The sequence below is a fragment of the Schistocerca gregaria genome, chromosome 3 (assembly GCF_023897955.1).
Source record: "Schistocerca gregaria isolate iqSchGreg1 chromosome 3, iqSchGreg1.2, whole genome shotgun sequence".
Taxonomy (NCBI): domain Eukaryota; kingdom Metazoa; phylum Arthropoda; class Insecta; order Orthoptera; family Acrididae; genus Schistocerca; species Schistocerca gregaria.
The window spans coordinates 954,803,069-954,825,154 of NC_064922.1; the positions used below are offsets into that span (position 1 = coordinate 954,803,069).

A 22,086-nucleotide genomic window follows, 5' to 3' on the forward strand; every position below is an offset into this window, starting at 1 on the left:
TCGGCCCGCACACAGTTTTATCGAGTCTCGGCCCGCACACAGTTTTAATCTGCCAGGAAGTTTCATATCAGCGCACACTCCACTGCAGAGTGAAAATCTCATTCTAAATTAATCCGTTCCCATGGCTGGCATGGCGTTGGCCAGGGGTACAGAGATGCCCTGCGAGTTGCCCGTGGTTGGGCACACTGCTCACAAGTAGCAACAAAACGGACAATTTTGTCATCAAACCCTGGTCAAAAAACATGTCTCTTAGCTAACAGTTTTGTGCACGAAACTCCCCAATGGCCCAGGTGAAGAAGGCGTAGAACCTCGTGTCATGATATGGCAGATAATAATGATGATGATGATTATGATGATGGTCTGTGGGGTGCTCAACATCGCGGTCAACACCCGTACAAGTTCCAATCTTTCCATTTCCAGTCTTGCCACTATCCTAATGATGATGAGGACTACAAGTTTTCAACGACAGAGTGGGTAGAATCATTTGGTGAGTTAACAATGAGTAAAAAATAACTGCAGAATGACGATCTAATCTTAACTGGAACAAAAATTGTGAAATGAATGTTGCTGTTAGGTTCTGGTTATTTCTTCATCAAATAATAATAAATAAGGAACAAATTCAAGTTTAACTAAAAAAGGATAACCCCTTTGAATAATTAAAAAAAAATGTGCTACTTCTTTAGCTGATATGCATCAATAAATGAAGATAAGAAGAACAACCCAGTAAAATGTAGTAACCACCTCAAAAGAAAAAACATCAGTTAATGCTTCTACTAGTATTCAGTTCAAAGCAGTCAATAAAAATTTCATCAGTATGATGAAAGTTATATATCTTTAAGATTCATGACCAATAATTGTAATTCTCAGTGTTTTATAAGATGCAAAGTTCCCCCAAATAGCACTGTGGTTCCAACTGAAATATGTCGTCATTTGGAATCTGTTCATGGCAAAGTCAAAGAAAAAATATGTTGAATTTATCTTTTGAAAGCATAATGAAATATTAAAATTAAATACATTTTTGGTTCAAACAACAACAACAGTAAAACAAAAAGCAACTTTGGCTTCTTCCTTAGTCAGATATAAAATAGCTTAAGGAGATGCAGACTATTCAAATGCAGAAAATCTTTTTGAACATTCCACTTTGGGAGACTCTGATCTCACTTCCAAATGATAGTAGCTCAGTCCATCAGATCTTTAGCAACCAATATAAAGAAAGAACTAATTTATAATTACAAACCATGCAAATTTCCATTCCAAACAGATGAATCTAGCAGCACAGATGGGCTCCCGTGATAAGCGATAATAATTCGGTATCAGTTTGGAAAGACATTACTGGAAGCTTTCCTTTTATACATTTCTCTACCAACACATAATACTGGAGTTGAATCATTTGCTCTACTAAATTACTTGTATTATCTTGAGGAGATTAAAGTACCATGGGGGAACTGCACTGATATCAGCATCGACAGAGTGAAGGCCATGCATTGAATAATCAATAGAGCTGTACAGGTTATTAAAAATAACATAAAAACTATTCTAGTAGCTACTGCCTGATTCATAGGAAGGCATCTGTTGCATTAAAGTTATCCATCAGTTATAGCAATGCTCTTAATGTGACCATAAAATTTGTTAACTTCAATAAATCTTAGCCACTAAAAAATCTTTTCCAAACAACTGTGTGAGGACATGAGAAGTTTACATACATCTCTCCTTTTTCATACTTGGATCTGAAGAATGAGATGCATATTTTTTTCAGAATACAGTCCTGAACAGAAAGGTTGATTTTTTGATAGAAACTCACTGTTTCAAGGTGCCTTTTTAGGTAACACGTTTACAAACATCAATGAACTAAATTTAAATCTTCAAGGCAAACAAAGTAGGGCACAAACTGAAGACTGAACCTCCAGTGTGAAACTTTAATGGATACCACAAATGAAAGAGGTAATACGTTAGTTTAATTCATCAAGAAGAAAAGTATGTTTGACCTTACGGCATTTTTCCAAAACATTGTCAGTAGTATATTATCTAGCCAAGGACCAAACAAAACAAAAATTAATTTTATTATATTTTCTCAAACAATAAATAATATGTTTTCACTCACCACTAATGGGCTGTCTCGGTCCATGGCTATCACAGTTTGTATAACAGTTCGTAAAACAGTCAGCATTATTTCTTTTATATCATGTATAGTGGTGCCAATATCCGGTCGAAATAGAAGATCCATGATGTCACTGAGGATTTTCACGCACAGTTCAACCTGTCAAATAAAGATATGACTGCAATACAATTATGCACTAAACATGAAACTGTGACTGTCAGTAATGATATTATGTTGCTACTTGGCTATTATGTGAATAGTGCTCTCAATAATTACTCATCAGTAGCAATGACAAACCACAATAGAAAACAGCCAGAAAACTTCAGTAACTGGTATTATTAAATGTGACACAGTAATCAAATCTCATAACTGACAACAATCCAGACAACTGTGGCGTTGAAATACAATGCATATGGAAATGCAGCTCTTATCATTAATTCCAAAACATTAATAGGTTAACCTGCTGTGTACTGGCAAACATTTCTGTTTAAACTAAAATTTTATAAAAATAATTATTCAAGAATAGGCTGTAACTTACTTTTTACATATACAGCTACTAATTTAAAAATGAAAAATGAATAATTTAAAAAATTTAACTGAAACATACTGATACTTTTAACATACTATAATTTACTCTCTCTCTAAAGCTGCTGTCTGGTAATTACCAAATTTATATGTTGCAGCTTGGTAATTTTGCAAGTAATACTAATAATAATTCCACATCACTCCTTACTTCATAATAGTGATAGTCACTATGTATATATGCTACAGAAACTTTATAAAATAATTAGCCAAGTTCTGACTTGTAAATATGCTTCCAACTAGAAGAGCCACCTAACAAATTTGTGCACACTATGATTTTTATAGAAAATTAGCTCTATATAAAAATCCAGATCATACTCACCTGTGCCAGATCCTTTTTCAAGCACCTGTATGTAACAAAAACTCAGTTCAATAGTAATCTAACATATTTTAAAACCCTCTAATCACAGAATACACCGATCTACTCACTAACAAGGGTGTTGGAAAGATACAACATGAACTGCAGAATTAACAACTCAAGATATTTTATATTTTTACTAAGAATGTGCATTGAAACAGAGAAACACACACACACACACACACACACACACACACACACACACAGAGAGAGAGAGAGAGAGAGAGAGAGAGAGAGAGAGAGAGAGAGAGAACTTGCTATACATTTTAAATTGTAAAACCTCACAAAGTTTATATCTGTGAATTAATTTATCTAAAATTTCAATGCTGCTATCATCACACACATCTTTAATTTTTAAAAAGCATACTTACAACATTTCCCTTAAAGTTGATTAACTGTTTGCCAAGAATTTTAAAAGACCTCTATAGTAAGCATTTCACATAAAATAATATGGAGCACTACAGACCGACCACGACTGAGTGCTGACAAGTGATGGGTGACCTAGATAAGAGAGAGACTCTAGCGTCAAAAGCCCCACACCCCTTTCCTCTCATTTACATGCAAGCTTAACATTAAAGCAGGACCTGCAGCATTGAAAAATGTAGTTCTAATCTACCTGTTATTTGAATTATAAACAACTACTGCGATGATTTTTTTTTTTTTTAGATTTTCGGAGTTCTAAAGAGTGCTATTAGAGACCATACTTTGCAATATGAATGTGATTAAAATTTTAAATTGAAATAAAAAGTTAACTGGAAGTGATTCACTTATTTCCATCCACTCTTTCCATATACATACGTCTACCAACTTGAACACTAAACCTAAGCCTGCTAATACATCTTGTTCTTAAAATGCAAATGTTCTGACAGAAGGAATTAAATGAGTATTCGTGTATAGTGGCTACTTGATCCTTTATATGAGCCCGCCACCACGATAAAAACTAAAATTCTATGCCTTATAATTTAGGCACAGTGGAATATAAAACAATATAATATACATTTGTTTCATTATCACCTAAAATAAGTGGCATATCAGTAGACAAAATCAGTTGTTATGGTCATCATGATACAAAACAGTCAGTTGAATTTGTACTGCACTAACACTATACACAAGTGTGTCATTTCTGTCACCATAGGGAATAACACATTAATTTATTTGCACATTTTCTACTACCCAGCAGACTATCATCTCCTTCTTATAACTTGTAGCTTAAGGAAGGTGTTCTAGATGGACTGCACTCGTTTCTCTGCTGGGAACATACTGAATGGTTTGCTGTGGAATCAGGATGTCAAGCAATATGGGACTCCACATTTTGAAAACATCTCACGAGATCCACTGATTCCACCATCATGAATATATCTGAATTATAAGACAATGACCTCATTGTTCATTCAGAAAAAGGATACGGAAACTTGTCAGGGGCAAACAACAAAGCAGTTACTATCTAATGTAATCAGGAGATCAGTCTTTCTTGCGCTCAGTTAAATCGAACATAATTGTAGGCTTCATTAGAAACTAGAGTTGGTGCTAAAGCTAGCTCTCAGTAAAGACTGATATTAGAACATCAAATGTTACAAGATTCTTTTTTATGTCGTTCTCAAATGGATTTTTACTCATATGCAATTTGCAAGTGCCATTTCCAAAATTGATAACTCAGCCAAGAGAATACCAGCAACTTTGGACCAGTCAAATACTGCTGGGCTTGATGCACTGGATTGTTAATAGTGGCTAACTAGCCTCACCACAGAGGCAAGGAATGGAGCTGATTGTGTTGGCATCTGTCAGCAACCTTAGACTCTCCCTCATGGTTAGTGGCATCTATATCTTCAACTCTGAAGTCCTTGTTAATCAAAATGTGTAATACCCATACGCCAACACAGACCACATGAAGGCCTCATAAAACTGGAGCAGGCACATACTGTTGGTTCTTCAAGACTTGCGTTTGTAGCACTCCAAGATGCCCAGTGTCTTGAAGAACAATGGCTCCACATACCTCATATGTAGTAGCAAAGAGAGCTTGTTGCCCAAAATTAGATCCCAAAATCTTACTGAAACTCACACTCAGAACTGTGTCAATCACTTTCCAAAGAGGTCAGGGTTTAGACAAAAGAACTTAGCACGGTGGAAGTAAACAAACAACCACGTGGGATTAGCCGAGCAGTCTAAGGCACTGCAGTCATGGACTGTGCAGCTGGTCCTGGCGGAGGTTCGAGTCCTCCCTCGGGCATGGGTGTGTGTGTGTGTGTGTTTGTCCTTAGGATAATTTAGGTTAAGTAGTGCATAAGCTTAGGGACTGATGACCTTAGCAGTTAAGTCCCATAAGATTTCACACACATTTGAACATTTTTGTAAACAAACGCTACTTTCTCTGTCAGAAATTAGAAGTCAATGTGCAGTACTCCTACACAAAGCACTTTAGCAATGGATATGACTGCCAAAGTACAGTATGTCTCCATATAGTACACAGACCTTCAAGGGATCAAAAAATATATTTACTAGGTGTTGTTTGAGTAGGAAAGCCTGCTGTATAGTCACCTCCAGCACTGTCAGATTACCAGTAATGGAATGATATTTCCTAAACTCACTCTGTAAGTGAATAAGGAGCTGTTTGTAATTGAGAATTCCCATAAGGCAGCTGTTCACTCTATACTCTTATTATATTCTTGTGCAGTTGCTACATAAACACCATACTAACAACTCAGGCATCTATGGTCATTCCCTGCTTTCAGGTAGTATACTGATATCATTACTCTTGCAATGTCTTTAAATGTCCTAGTGAGATGTCACAACATGGTATAACACAGGCCAATTCAGCTCTAATGCTCTAAAATGCGCCGTGGAATACTCTTTGTCCAACAGATCCTGTTGCTCAAGATGAACAGACAGACAAATTCATACAGCAGCACCTAAAGATGTCAACTGCAGCTTGAGCAGTTGACATTACCCTAAAAAACAAATTATAGGGCAATGCTACATGAAAGGAATACAAAGTAAGGAAAATATTTAACAAAAACCTCCATTGAAGGTAAGTAATATGTCATTTGGCTTCTGAAATCTGTCATTTTCCATTCCAAACAAGAGAATAATCTGCCCTGTTAATGGAAAGTATATTCTTCACTGCAAATTCCTCAATAAATTATATTTTCATTGTTTTTTATTGTCTTCATGGTCAAGAAAAAAGTTCATAACATTATATAGACCTCAAGATACACATAATCTATATTGTATGTTTTATCTTATTGCAAAAAGGTGCAATATCAGTGTTTCATAATTAGATTTTACAAATCCACCTATGGAAAAAAAAAAGACAGCCGAGCAATTTCATTTTTATGGTGTTTAGTGCTTAGAGTTTTGTTTCAAAAATATTGATGGGCTAGTTTATCTTAGCTTGAAAATTATCAATAGTGGTAACTTCTAGTAAATGTAAAGAAGTCAGTGTACAAAAAAGACGGTTAAATTTCCATTCCACATTTGACACTCAAAAATTACAGATTTTCAATGTGTCAAAGTATGTTATGCTCTAAGGCAGCGCCGTCACACAGAATATATTGTTTAGTTTATTTTTCTCGATAAAAAGAAATGTCTTCTTCTATTAAAGAGCCATATGACAGTAATGGCTAGCCACATTTGTTGGAGTGACTGCAAAACACAATGGTTAAAGAGAATGTTATCTTGATTTCACCAACTTCTAGCCTGGGAGCAGAAGGTATGGCAATAGGTTGATGCCATGTTCTTCGCCTTCCAGAAGACATTAGATACATCTACACTGTCACTCAGTAAATAAAATACAAGTTTACAAGCCATTACACCATAAATGACACTTTTTAATAATGGACATTTATTTTCTCTCCTGGGCTACCTGTTTTTGAGAAGTTTTGCTCTATTAGATATGTGGTAAATTATTCTGTTTTCAAGCCACCACTACTGTGTGGAAGAACTTTTAAGTTTATAGCAACATACAAGGTGGGTTCCATAAATAATGTGACTAAATTCATAAATAATTTTTTATTCAATGCGTTTGTACAAATAGTAAAAATTTTTTGAAATAGCACCCTCCTGCATCAATACACTCCTGGAGGCAGTGTTTTCAATACTGGAAAGCCTTCTCTGGAATATTCTTTAGAGGTGATGTAACACGAGCCTGGATGTTTTCAGTTGTGTCTCAATGTTTCCACTCATCCTTGATGTTGTTTTGGCAATGGGTGAGCCTCCTTTTCAAACAGAAAGCTGCATTCACAGTGCAGTGGTCCCAGTTGGTAGAAATTCAATGGTTCCAATGTCAAAGGTGACAATGAGCATGTTTTGACCCTAGGCCTTTTTATGCATGGCCAAGCGACATTTGGATGTGCTACTCAGAACTCTTGTCTTATTGCCTTCATGCCATACATGATAATACATGGTCATCAACAGGGCTAACAAAGTTTAAAAGTTTTCGATCATCTTCACACATTTCCAAGAGTTCTTGGCACTATAGCACTCACATGTCCATTCGTTCATCAGTCGACAGTTTTGGGATTCTTGTGTTCAAATCTTCTGTCACAATACAATAAAGCTTTTTTTTTAAAAATCATGGTTAGACTTTCTTCTATCAATTGAAGACTCAACCATTTGTCAGAATTCAAACAACCATGCACACACATCACATTTTTGCCAGTTTGGGAGGTTAATTGACATCTGCTGTGGGCATTGTCAGCAACCTCCTCTTGGCCCTCTCTGAACGACTTGTGCCATTGCATAACTTGTAATTTGGACAAGTAGTCACTCTCTAAGGCTTGCTGAATTGATGGAAATGTTTCAACAGTGGTCTTCCCAAGTTTAATGCAAAATTGGATTGCATAACTTTGGTCCCAAAAAAGATTCATAGCAAAGTTTCCTACCTCAAAATGGGGTTCACGGGAATGCATGTCCTGACTCTCCAGCAGCTTGGAGGTGACTGATACCATACACATTTTGAAGTTAACACCCTCCCTCCATCTAGCCCAGCAAGTTACAATGTGCTGCGATGTATCAATGTGTCAGGAAACAATTGGTTGCATTTTTTATGGAACCCATCTTGTATTAATTAAATACTTATTTTTCTCCATTATAATTACTTTTTAACATTAAACCTCAAATATAAAGGCTAAATATGTTTATCTGTGCTTCATGGAGTCCTTGATTCAGATGAGTTTCCCAAAGAGTACGATGTGATGGACAGCAACAAGGAAAAGGTCAAAGGTCTCACAGGGTTACCCTTCAGGTATTCCTTTGCAACAGCCACCAGCATCTATTGATCATAGACAAATTGTGTAGACACTAACACCAGACAAGAAGGTATATGGTATCCACACCTTATCTAAGAACTTCAGCATCAAATATAAATCATTTCAGTAATCATAGCTGTTATTCTATCTTGGATTTTTCATTGTTTGATCTAACCTTCTAAGTAAAGCAAAATACAACACTGGGAAAGGTATAAAAATCATTTCTCAGCACAATATTCCTTCACGGTGTTGGAGCTATGCAACAGAAAACTTCTGCAAGTACCAACACTGATGTGATGACATAATAAGTGATAACAGCAGCTGGCAAGATTACATTGTGATTGGGTTATTGAACAAAGAAAATGTGTTACTCAACTGAGTTAATCATTCCAGCTATAGCATTATTCTCTTTAGATTAGATTAGATTAATACTAGTTCCATGGATCATGAATACGATATTTTGTTATGATGTAGAACGAGTCAAATTTCCAATACATGACATAATTAAGTTAATTTAACAACATAATTAAGTTAATATAACAACTTTTTTATTTTTTTAATAATTTTTTTGTTTGGTTTTTTTCTTAATTTATATCTAGAAATTCCTCTATGGAGTAGAAGGAGTTATCACTCAGAAATTCTTTTAATTTCTTATTAAATACTTGTTGGTTATCTGTCAGACTTTTGATACTATTTGGTAAGTGACCAAAGACTTTGGTGGCAGTGTAATTCACCCCTTTCTGTGCCAAAGTTAGATTTAATCTTGAATAGTGAAGATCATCCTTTCTCCTAATATTGTAGTTATGCACGCTGCTATTACTTTTGAAATGGGTTTGGTTGTTAATAACAAATTTCATAAGAGAGTATATATCCTGAGAAGCTACTGTGAATATCCCTACATCTTAAATAAATGTCTGCAGGATGATCTTGGGTGGACTCCAGCTGTTATTCTGATTACACGCTTTAAACTGTGTGCTCAACCGAGACTCGAACTCGGGACCTTTGCCTTTCGCGGGCAAGTGCTCTACCATCTGAGCTACTGAAGCACGACTCACGCCCGGTACTCACAGCTTTACTTCTGCCAGTATCCGTCTCCTACCTTCCAAACTTTACAGAAGCTCTCCTGCGAACCTTGCAGAACTAGCACTCCTGAAAGAAAGGATCTTGCGGAGACATGGCTTAGCCACAGCCTGGGGGATGTTTGCAGAATGAGATTTTCACTCTGCAGCGGAGTGTGCGCTGATATGAAACTTCCTGGCAGATTAAAACTGTGTGCCCGACCGAGACTCGAACTCGGGACCTTTGCCTTTTGCGGGCAAGTGCTCTACCAACTGAGCTACCGAAGCACGACTCACGCCCGGTACTCACAGCTTTACTTCGGGCGTGAGTCATGCTTCGGTAGCTCAGATGGTAGAGCACTTGCCTGCGTAAGGCAAAGGTCCCGAGTTCGAGTCTCGGTCGGGCACACAGTTTTAATCTGCCAGGAAGTTTCATATCAGCGCACAGTCTGCTGCAGAGTGAAAATCTCATTCTGGACTATATTCCTCAGTGATGAATTACCCCAAAATATTATGCCATATGCAAGCAATGAGTGAAAATAGGCGTAGTAAGCTAATTTACTAAGATGTTTATCACCACAATTTGCTAGGACCCTTATTGCATAAGTAGCTGAACTCAAACGTTTCAGCAGATCATCAATGTGTTTCTTCCGATTTAATCTCTCATCAATGAACACACCTAAAAATTTTGAATATTCTACCTTAGCTATATGCTTATGATTAAGGTCTATATTTATTAATGGTGTCATACCCATTTACTGTACGGAACTGTATGTACTGTGTCTTATCAAAATTCAGTGAGAGTCTGTTTACAAGGAACCACTTAGTAATTTTCTGAAAGACATTATTAACAATTTCATCAGTTAATTCTTGTTTGTCAGGTGTGATTACTATACTTGTATCATCGGCAAAGAAAACTAACTTTGCCTCTTCATGAATATAGAATGGCAAGTCATTAATGTATATTAAGAACAACAAAGGACCCCAAGACCGACCCTTGTGGAACCCCATTCTTGATAGTTCCCCAGTTTGAGGAATGTGCTGACCTTTGCATATTATGAGAACTGCTTATTTCAACTTTCTGCACTCTTCAAGTTAGGTACGAATTAAACCATTTGTGGACTGTCCCACTCATGCCACAATACTTGAGCTTCTCTAGCAGAATTTCATGATTTACACAATCAAAAGCCTTTGAGAGATCTCTGTATATGGATGTCATGGTTCACTGTATTCAATGAGAAAAACATATTGACACATGCATTGTAGAAACCTGCAGGCATGTGGGGCAACTATTATATAGGTACAACGGGGCTCATTCAGCTGAGCCTCTCTACCACATCTGTGAGTTGAATATGGCAATCGGAAAGGAATGGATTCCATCAATATTCTTGTTGATCACATGTATGCTTCCCCAAAGAACTAACATTTTAGCACAACTGTCCATCTCTCAAACTCAGAACTGTTCTCTAGCAGTTCGAGAACCATGGTGACAAATTTCATTTGTTCTAATCCCCTGAGTCACCAGATATCCACAATACTGAATACATGTGTGTAATGTAATTGAGTTTCAATTTGGAAAACAAAAGACCCCTCTTTTAACAGAATGGATTCACGTGACGTATATGGGCATCTGCCATTTGCATCTGGCAACAGAGAGACTTTGCAAAATCTATGCTATGAAGAATAAGCAGCTGCTTTACATTCAAATAGTGGACCTACGTGCTACGAGGAGGCACACAACAATGATCTGGCTGATCATTGTTTGTTACATAATGACCCCCCCCCCCCCCCCCCCGATTGTTTTTCATTGAAACAGTCACCCTTCACGGATCTGAAGTGATGAAATTTAGTCAGAGTTTTTCCATGTAAGTTCATTATACACAATGAAAACTCGACTTCCTTACATTACAGAGAAGAAAGAGAATACAATATAAAGATTGTTATTGTTGTTGTCGTCGTCGTCGTCGTCGTCTTCTTCAGTCTGAGGGCTGGTTAGATGCAGCTCTCCACACTAGCGTATCCTGTGCAAAATACTTCATCTCTGAATAATTACTGCAACCTACATCCATTTGAACCTGCTTGTTGTACTCAAGCCTCAGTCTCCCTCTACAATTTTTACCCCCCCACACTTCCTTCCGTAACCAATTTGATGATTCGTTGTTGCCTCCTCAAGTATGTCCTATCCACAAATCACTTCTTTTGGCCAAGTTGTGCCATGACTTTCTTTTTTCCTCAGTTCAGTTCAGTACCATCTGATTATTTATTCTGCCTACCCATCTAATCTTCAGCCTCTTCTGTAGCACATTTCAAAAGCTTATATTCTTCATTTGTCCAACTCCTCATTGTTACTTTTCACTTCCACACAAGGCTACACTACAGAGAAATACCTTCAGAAAAGACATCCGAACACTTCAATTTGTATTCAGTGTTACCAAATTTCTCTTTTTCGGAAATACTTTTCTTTATGGCCTGTCTGCATTTTTTGCAGACTATCAAAACTCATTTACCACTTTCTTTCCTCATTTGCTAATCTATTTCTCTCAGCATCATTCAGTTTAATTAAACTTCATTCCATTACCATTGTTTTACTTTTGTTGACATTCATCTCATAAGTTTTTTTCAAGATTCTATCCTTTCCATTTATCTGCTCTTCCACATCTAGTGCTGTCTCCGACAGAAATACAATGTCATCAGCTTTACCTGGAATTTTATATTTCTTCTCCAGGAACTTTAATCCACATTCCATATTTCTCCTTTGTTTCTTTTACTGCTTGTTCAACGTACAAGTTGGGGGAGGGGGGGGGGGGGGTTGGGGTAGGCTACGACCCATTCTCGTTCCCTTTTCAACTACTACTTACCTTTTATGCCCTTCAACTCTTATAAATGCAGCCTGCTTTTTGTCTAGGTTATAAATAACTTTTCATTCCGTGTATTTTACCATTTGTCTTTATTCAAGTGTGATATATAGCTACCATTTTCTTAATACTCTTCAATGAGATGAGCAAGTGAGGAGTGAACAGATATCATCAATGTTAGATTTTATGCTATATCTTGATTAAGTGGTAGACTTCACAAGTGACAGTTGGAAGTATATAATGTAATGGTTACTTCATTGAGCTCTTTAATATGGTGGAATGCACACTACACAACATCTAAGCTTCACACTACAGTTTTTGAATCACCATCATCATCATCAGGAGCAGCAGCAGCAGCAGCAGCACACGCACACACACACTTCCAGCTTTTCTGCTCCAGCGAACACACTTTTTTTGCTGTGTTTTTTATTGCAATGGAAAAACAATCCCAAACACAATAACTTCCATTTTTATTGCACTCAAGACAGCCCATTTGCTACTTTGGTCATGTTTGGCAAAGGACCACTCCCTACCCCACACATAATACAAATATTACAAATAATAATCACGTTGACCAAGACTTGAAAGATGGCAACTATTTTCTCAGTTATGCTAAGTGAAAGCTTCTATTCAATAGAGACCAATGAACATGTCACACTAGTTTCATTAATAAAACATTAGGAAAATGAAAAAAGAAATTATAACTGTACACTCTCTCATCACAGACTGATATGAAATAGTTAAGACTATCATACTACAATTTACTTCTTAATTTCTGAAAGTAACAAATTTAATTACAAAGACTGAATACAGAACAAGGAAAGAAAACGTAACATCAAACTGCAATGATCACCAACAGCAGCATTATCTCCTATTGAAGTTCAACATTTGTGTAATTTCACTTAAAGGTTAGATATAATGAACTAACTCTGAAATGTTTTCTAGGATGCTTATGTATGCTTTGTGATGATCAATATACAGTACAACAGGCAATAAATATCTGTAAATGTTAGGAGTCTTCCAGAAACCCTCCCACCATACACAAATTCTATGAAAATACTCAGATTTCCAATATCCCTTTAAATAAAAATGACTCAAAAATTTCAAAGTGCATTAAAAACTGAGAAGTTAATGACAACTTAAAAGATATAAATCAACAAAAACAATTTACATACCTCTTCAGAACCTCGTTGTGAGCAAATGTACTGCTTGCTGGCTCCCAGCACCTTGGCAACCTTTGCATCAGACTTAGTCTTGTTGCGGTACTGAACTCCGCTGCGTCCCTGATAACAATGCTGTTGCTACACCCACCATACAAGGGACACAGAGAATTCGCACTCTCATCTGATTTTCAAGTCAAACAACACAGCAAAACAAACATACTTCCAAAGTGTTGCATTCAACACCAGATGTGTGTTCAATTGTCTGCAAGTAACTTTTGACGTCTATTTACTATCAATATTAGAATGAGTAATGTACAGTTGTTTGAACTACAGATTGTACACAGTTTAGAAAAATACAAGTATAAAAAGCATGCCATATTCTTCCACTGTTAGTGCAAGACTAATGCTACAATATACTGCCTCATGCTTGAATCCATTTGAAAACTAAAAATCTATATTAAACAAACTACCACAAATAATTTTTGAATGGAGCTTGTACAGATACTACAATCAATTAGTTCTTACACATAATACTAAATGGAGAATGTTCCAAGCACAATGTATAAAACAAAAAAGTAATGTCCTATGTAATGAATATCAAGCAATAATACGAACAACTGTTCCGTACAGCCAAAATTAGAAGAAAAATCTGCATTCTCTATCACACAGGTTACAAAGCACATTAAACAGAAATCATAAGGGAAATGTTGCTTTCTGTTGCCTCATAAATGAACTAACTTATTTCAAATTCACAAATGTTAATTAACATACAATCAAAATAAAATTGAAGATGAACAAAACATGTTTGAAATGCGTTGCATTATGTTAGATTAAGCATAAAATAAAAAGTGACTGGTAGCAGAAACTTGAAATAAATAATTTAATCACAGTCTGCTTTCTGCTTACTTCACCCAATCAAAATTATACATATGTTTTCACTGTAGTAAGGTCTATTTTTCAGCTGCCACACATTTACACATGATTATTTATATACAGAATTTAAAACATTCGCTTTCCTTTTGCTGTCTTCCACTTCTTCACCAGATTGTTAATGAGGGAGTGAATATAAGACTTCAATGCACTTAGCAATTAGTGGCCTACACAACAGAATGCACTGGAGCTTCATTATGTGCATTCAGCAACAGTATCAAAACCCTACAGACGGTTCGACTCCTAGAGAAGGGACCCTTGGTAGGAGACTTCAAGTGGTCCAATTCTATTGATATAAGAATTCTCTTTAAGCAAAACTGCATTTTGTTTTGTCGATATTCAAATACTCTCAATCAGATGCCAGTGATAATTATTCTGGAGAGCAAACCGTATGGCACTGAAGAGGTCTCTGACATGCCTATTATGCTACTTTCAAGAGGCAATCCCAATTCTAGAAGGTCAGAGATTTTACCAGCTGCAGTATCACCTGAATATGTGAATTGACCTGGATTGTTGACCAACACATGTTGGTAGGACTGCAACTGACAGAGTAAGTGGCAGTGCAGTCAAACTCTGTTAACAAAATTTAAAAATCTGGAACTAGCCCTTCAAAGATTACTTAACTGAAGCATTTTTTTCCCAAACTCAACCATGTAATTCCAAGAACAATGTTGCAAGATTTTAGTAATAACAAAATTAGCCCAGTAGGCAACAAATGCTACTTCTTAAGTGGCACAGCTAGTCTACTAGATTTGTGAAGACTAGGCTGAGATGCTATATCACAAATCAGATGAAACTGGAGTCATCTGATCAACTGAAACCGACAAATATCAACATTTTTATTGGCATAATCGATATTAACTTACTCCTAACACTGGGAAAACTCTTTAAATTAGGAGAAACGCAAAAAAACACAAAAATCAAATTCTAGCATAGCATGAAACAAGACTGCCGAATGTTGTTGTTGTTGTTGTCTTCAGTCCTGAGACTTGTTTGATGCAGCTCTACACGCTACTGTATCCTGTGCAAGCTTCTTCATCTCCCGGTACCTACATCCTTCTGAATCTGTTTAGTGTATTCATCTCTTGGTCTCCCTCTACGATTTTTACCCTCCACGCTGCCCTCCAATCCTAAACTGGTGATCCCTTGATGCCTCAAAACATGTCCTACCAACGTATCCCTTCTTCTAGTCAAGTTGTGCCACAAACTTCTCTTCTCCCCAATCCTATTCAATACTTCCTCATTAGTTAAGTGATCTACCCATCTAATCTTCAGCATTCTTCTGTAGCACCACACCTCAAAAGCATCTATTCTCTTCTTGTCTAAACTATTTATCGTCTATGTTTCACTTCCATACATGACTGCACTCCATATAAATACCTTCAGAAACGACTCCCTGACACTTAAATCTATATTTGATGTTGACAAATTTCTCTTCTTCAGGAATGCTTTACTTGCCATTGCCAGTCTCCATTTTATATCCTCTCTACTTCGACCATCATCAGTTATTTTTCCTCCACAATTAGGAAAACTCCTTTACTACTTTAAAAGTCTCATTTCCTAATCTTATTCCCTCAGCATCACCCGACTTAATTCGACTACATTCCATTATCCTCATTTTGCTTTTGTTGATGTTCATCTTATATCCTCCTTTCAAGACACTTTCCATTCCGTTCGACTGCTCTTCCAAGTCCTTTGCTGTCTCTGACAGAATTACAATGTCAACAGCGAACCTAAAAGTTTTTATTTCTTCTCCATGGATTTTAATACCTACTCCGCATTTTTCTTTTGTTTCCTTCACTGCTTGCTCAATATACAGATTGAATAACATCGAAGAGAGGCTACAACCCTATCTTACTCCCTTCCTCGCCACTGCTTCCCTTTCATGCTCCTCAACTCTTATAACTGCCATCTGGTTTCTGTACAAATTGTAAATAGCCTTTCGCTCCCTGTATTTTACCCCCGTTACCTTTAGAATTTGAAAGAGAGTGTTCCAAATAACATTGTCAAAAGCTTTCTCTAAGTCTACAAATGCTAGAAACGTAAGTTTTGCCTCTCCTTAATCTTTCTTCTAAGATAAGTCTTAAGGTCAGTATCGCCTCGTGTGTGCCAATATTTCACGGAATCCAGACTGATCTTCCCCGAGGTCAGCTTCTACCAGTTTTTCCATTTGTCTGTAAAGAATTGCGTAGTATATTGCAGCTGTGGCTTATTAAACTGATAGTCCAGTAATTTACACATCTGCCAACACCTGCTTTCTTTGGGATTGGAATTATTATATTCTTCTTGAAGTCTGAGGGTATTTCACCTGCCTCATACATCTTGCTCACCAGATGGTAGAGTTTTGTCAGGAATGGCTCCCCCAAGGCCGTCAGTAGTTCTAGTGGAATGTTAACTACTCCCGGGGCCTTGTTTCGATTCAGGTCTTTCAGTGCTCTGTCAAACTCTTCACACAGTATCATATCTCCCATTTCATCTTGATCTACATCCTCTTCCATTTCCATAATATTGTCCTCAAGTACATCACCGTTGTATAGACCCTCTATTTACTCCTTCCACCTTTCTAATTTCCCTTCTTTGCTTAGAACTGAGTTTCCATCTGAGCTCTTGATATTCATACAAATGGTTCTTTTTTCTCCAAAGGTCTCCTTAATTTTGCTGCAGGCAGTATGTATCTTACCCCTAGTGAGATAAGCCTCTACAGCCTTACATTTGTCCTCTAGCCATTCCTGCTTAGCCATTTTGCACTTACTGTTGATCTCATTGTTGAGACGTTTCTAATTTTTTTTTTTTTTGCCTCCTTAATTTACTGCATTTTTATATTTTCTCTTTTCATCAATTAAATTCAATATTTCTTCTGTTACCCAAGGACTTTTATTAGCTCTCGTCCTTTTACCTACTTGATCCTCTGCTGCCTTCACTATTTCATTCCTCAAAGCTACCCATTCTACCGTATCTTTCCCCAATTCCTGTCAATTGTTCCCCTATGCTCTCCCTGAAACTCTGTACAACCTCTGGTTTAGTCAGTTTATCCAGGTCCCATCTCCTTAAATTCCCACCTTTTCGCAGTTTCTTCAGTTTTAATCTACAGTTCATAACCAATAGATTGTGGTCAGAGTCCACACCTGCCCCTGGAAATGTCTTACAATTTAAAATCTGGTTCCTAAATCTCTGTCTTATCATTATATAATCTATCTGAAACCCTCTAGTATCTCCTCGTCTTTTTATATATTTGATCCTCTGCTGCCTTCACTACTTCATCTCTCAAAGCTACCCATTCTTCTTCTACTGTATTTCTTTCCCCCATTCCTGTCAATTGCTCCCCTGGAAATGTCCTACAATTTAAAATCTGATTCCTAAATCTCTGTCTTACCATTATATAATCTATCTGATACCTTTTAGTATCTCCAGGATTCTTCCATGTATACAACCTTCTTTTATGATTCTTGAACCAAGTGTTAGCTATGATTAAGTTATGCTCTGCGCAAAATTCTACCAGACGGCTCCCTCTTTCATTTCTTAGCCCCAATCCATATTCACCTACTACGTTTTCTTCTCTCCCTTTTCCTACTACCGAATTCCAGTCACCCATGATTATTAAATTTTCGTCTCCCTTCACTACCTGAATAATTTCTTTTATCCCGTCATACATTTCATCAATTTCTTCATCATCTACAGAGCTAGTTGGCAACGAACTGCTGAATGAAAACACACAATTATGGAAATTACAAATAGTTGAAAAGTAAAATGGACAAAAGAATCCTCAAAAAATGGTTCAAATGGCTCTGATCACTATGGGAGCTGCGGAATGAATCCTCAGAAACACAGTGTCTGAGTTCTGACAGGTTTCATAGGACAGTCTTTGTTCAACAATCGAGGTAAACCCTGTGAACAACAGATTTATGACAGTTTCATTGAAATAAGTCATGGAAAGTGCCAGAGAATATAACCTTCAAAATTCCAAATAATCATGTGAAAATTCAAGGTAGGAAAAAAAGATTGAATACAGGGAAATGGCGGGAAAATTCCATGGGTACAAATGGATGAATCAAAACAGAAAGATACCGGTAGAGCTATGTACAAATATAGCCTCAAAATTACAACTGATTTTCAGGAAAAAATTCATAACAAATAAAAATACTGGAATCAATCAACAAGAATATAAGTGAATTCCATCCTAAATTTGATGGTAGTAAAATCTGAACAATATAAAAACCCAATCACAAATTAATCAAAAATGCCCCCTGATCCTTTCCGATAGTGGAAAAAACATCCTTGCTGGAACGAAGATTGTTAACAGGTAGTAATATCTTGACACAAGCCATTCCAAACATGGATTAGCCACCAATGAAAAAATTCACATGATATCCCCCTGGTAACTACAAAAAGCTTCAAAACTTGTTAAATAAACAACAAAACACTATGAGAACTGTTGATGCCATGAGATCAAAAAACTAAAAGAAATTTTAGTAACCAGGTAAAATATCTGACATAGTGTTCAAATTCCAGACAACCAGAAAACTGCAGTGACATATCCACTGATGTTAATAACTATACGAAGTTATAACTGATTGCCTTCTGTACACAGTGTAACAAGAATTTGAAACAAACACTGAAGACTATCAAGCAGATTTAAAAATGAAATAGATCTTGCAAAGAACAAATTTTTGTACTGAAACTAACTCTCAGACATCAAAAATTTCATAAGCAAGTAATTCATACCTTTATAGATATTTTAAAATTATTTATAACTAAGAAGAATTTGAGTTTCTCTTTCAAATTCTGAAAGAACAAGTACTGGACCTAAAAGCCACTGCAGCTATTAATAAAACACTAAATAGAAGAAAATCTTAAGTGAAGTTTAGGGAAAAAATTTCAGAACATTTTCAAATTAAAACAGGAGTGAGACAATGTGATGGACTATTCCTATTACTTTTCGACTGTGTCTCCCCTACAGTAAACCATAAGTGACATAAACTAAGGCCAGAGCTTAAAATTGATGAACCAGTCCAATTGGGAGGGATTGCTTAGTTTTTTCATACTACATGGCAAATAATTCTAAGTTAGAAAATATTATAAAAAATAATCACAAAAAATGCATCTCAAAATAGCAATCAAATGAGAATGTATTTGTGGAGCTGATACACCTTTTGAAACACAAAGGGAGAGACATTAAAAAAAGGAACATACAGATTAATAACAATTAAAGAGATTGAAAATTATATAAACATTTATTCGGATACAAAAATGCATGACACAGTTCTATGGTCATATTAAAAGAATGGAAGCAACCAGATTAACTAGAAAGGTTGTGGAATTCTTAGACAAGTGTGCCACACTGACATTAAAGAGGAACAAAATCTCAGAAAGCAAAGGCACTGATATGTCAAATGGGCAAACAATCATTTGCTACCAGCCAGAAGCCCATAAATACTTAGGCATTTTGCAGTTGAACAATACCTAGCATAAGATTGTAAAATCTGAGTTAAGCAAACGCCAGGAAAAGTTTGAAAAGCAACATGAATGGCAGCAATACCAGTGAGGCACTCAATAACTGGGCCGTACTCATCATCAGATGGACAGCAGGCTCTGGTACTGCCAGGTAATCTGGACAGGAAAACAAGGAAACTCTTGATAACTCACCACGCAATCTACCCTCACAGTGACATCGAAAGGGTGTAGTTGCCTGGAAAAACAAACAGAAGAGGACTCTTGCAAATGAGGCAGACGTTGGAAGTTGGCAGACTATGTAAAGACAGCAAAGAAACAGCTCTGATTAAAGTCAACAATAGAAAGCTTCTTCTTGTACAGCAAACCAAGAATCAATATTGAAAAGCTGTACTCTAATGCCAGACCGACGGCCTATGCAATAAAGTATTGCATAGGCAGTTTTTGGAGGAGATTGAAGGCAAAATATATAAAGAAAACACCAGGTCTGGGCTAACAAATGCAACTCTACAAAAGCAAACCAAGAATGATTTTATTATGCACAAGAACAAGCCATTACCATGGCTACAAAACCAGAATAGTGAAATCTGGAAAAGATTCAAAGTGCAGCCTATGCAAAGTGCTGACAAAAGAACTGTTCAGATCTTGAGCTGTTGCAAAATAACTGCTCAGACTAATTACAAGCAAAGGTACAACGGCGTGCAACAAATGATCCATTGGAAATCATGCCAAAATTAATATCTGCTGGTGGCAAGGAATCAGTGAGATCACATACTAGAAAAAGTCGAGAATGAACATGCCAAATCAATGTGGGACTTGTGACTTCAAACAGATCAAGTGCTGGAACACGAGAGAGAGAGAGAGAGAGAGAGAGAGAGAGAGAGAGAGAGAGAGAGAGAGAGAGACAGGAAAGGGGGGGGGGTGATAAAAATCAGGCAATGTACTTCATTGCAGAGGAACATATTAGTGAGTACATTCTTATGTATGCTTTATTATAAGCAAGGAAATTGAAACCAATACCACAGGGATTTAAGGAATCTCAACAAAATAGCATGTCCTGTTTTGAAAATAGGCTAAACATATTCAATGGAAATCATTTATGTCTTTGCACTAACATGCTCACATTTTAATTAGGAGGGCAGTTGCAGAAGCTTAGAATGGATAGCAAATAGCATTACAAATTGATAAAGGGGGACTTCAATACTGAAGAAGAATAAAATTAAATAATGATTCTTCAATAGAAAATGAAGAACATGATATGAGAACGTAGGCTTCCGCAGCCGGTGTCAAAAAACATAAAGTTTACTACTAAACATATTCCAGAAGGAATAGAACTTTTTTTTGGCAAGGACCAAACTGAATTAAAAAAATTACTATCTTAATAAAAAATAAAGGAATATGATGGTCCATACCATTTTTACATTCCAAGTTATTGACTTGAAAGATGAAGAGTAAAAAAATACATAAAACATTGGAAAGAAGTAAATTCATCAAAAGTCTACAAAATTCAAATGGCTCTAAGCACTATAGGACTTAACATCTGAGGTCATCAGTCCCCTAGACTTAGAACTACTTAAAGTTAACCAACCTAAGGTCATCACATACATCCATGCCCATGGCAGGATTCGAACCTGCGACCGTAGCAGCAGCGCTGTTCCAGACTGAAGTGGCTAGAACCCCTCGGCCACAGAGGCTAGCAAAAGTCAACATGTCTTAATTCTAAACTTTGAATGCTTGTATCAAATGAAAATTCACTTGAGGAAACTAAAAAATTACTAGCAGGCATAATGGCTGGTGAGTACTTTAAAGAGGCATGTTTTAAAGTACACTGTAAAATCAATTAGACCCGTACTATTAGGTCCAAAACGGAGGCTGCCTTCCAAAAATTAGTGGAATTCTGAAAACTGTTTTAATCACCCAAGCAGGCTTTTAATATCAATAATCTGAGTTTGTTCAGATTTTTGAGTGGAGCTTCAGCCGCAATGAAAAGAAAACCACCAACATTCCAGATTTTTTATGCCCCCACCCCCAAATTCCTCTGAAACAATGGGTATAATCAAAAAAGCCAATGTTACCAAAAATGTAGAGCATCAAATTCTGTGTTGACGAGTATCAGAATTTTGCCATTCGGTTGCATTTTCCTGCAAGAAAGCTACATCACAAACCAATAATTTTTTATACTTCTTTTTTTAAAAAAAGAAAGAATACTGCTATTATGAAATAGTATTTAAATCATGCAGTAAATGACCTACATTAATTTCTCTCTTTCCATTGCATGGTTTCTTCCAATGTTCATTTTTATTTGTTGGCTTATCTGTATATTCATTCTCTGCTGTTTGTTGCTTACTAAT

The 22,086-nt window shown here is 36.5% G+C and overlaps 1 protein-coding gene and 1 non-coding gene across 10 annotated transcripts in view; both read right to left on the minus strand.

The window, feature by feature from the left end:
• The window catches only part of LOC126355928 (dedicator of cytokinesis protein 1), a 452,703-nt gene that overhangs the window by 245,882 nt on the left and 184,735 nt on the right, over positions 1-22,086 (minus strand). For 5 of the 9 annotated variants that reach the window (XM_050006495.1, XM_050006492.1, XM_050006490.1 and 2 more), the window contains exons 17-18: positions 13,370-13,477; positions 2,102-2,257 (exon numbers count right to left, since the gene is read on the minus strand). In XM_050006495.1, the coding sequence (XP_049862452.1) occupies positions 2,102-2,257; positions 13,370-13,477 (264 nt within the window). The remainder of the gene's footprint in view (positions 1-2,101; positions 2,258-13,369; positions 13,478-22,086) is intronic. The other 4 variants (XM_050006496.1, XM_050006494.1, XM_050006497.1 and 1 more) reach the window with 1 other exon arrangement.
• Positions 9,554-9,628, minus strand: Trnal-caa (transfer RNA leucine (anticodon CAA)). The gene has a single exon. It is a non-coding gene; the product is annotated as a tRNA-Leu (tRNA).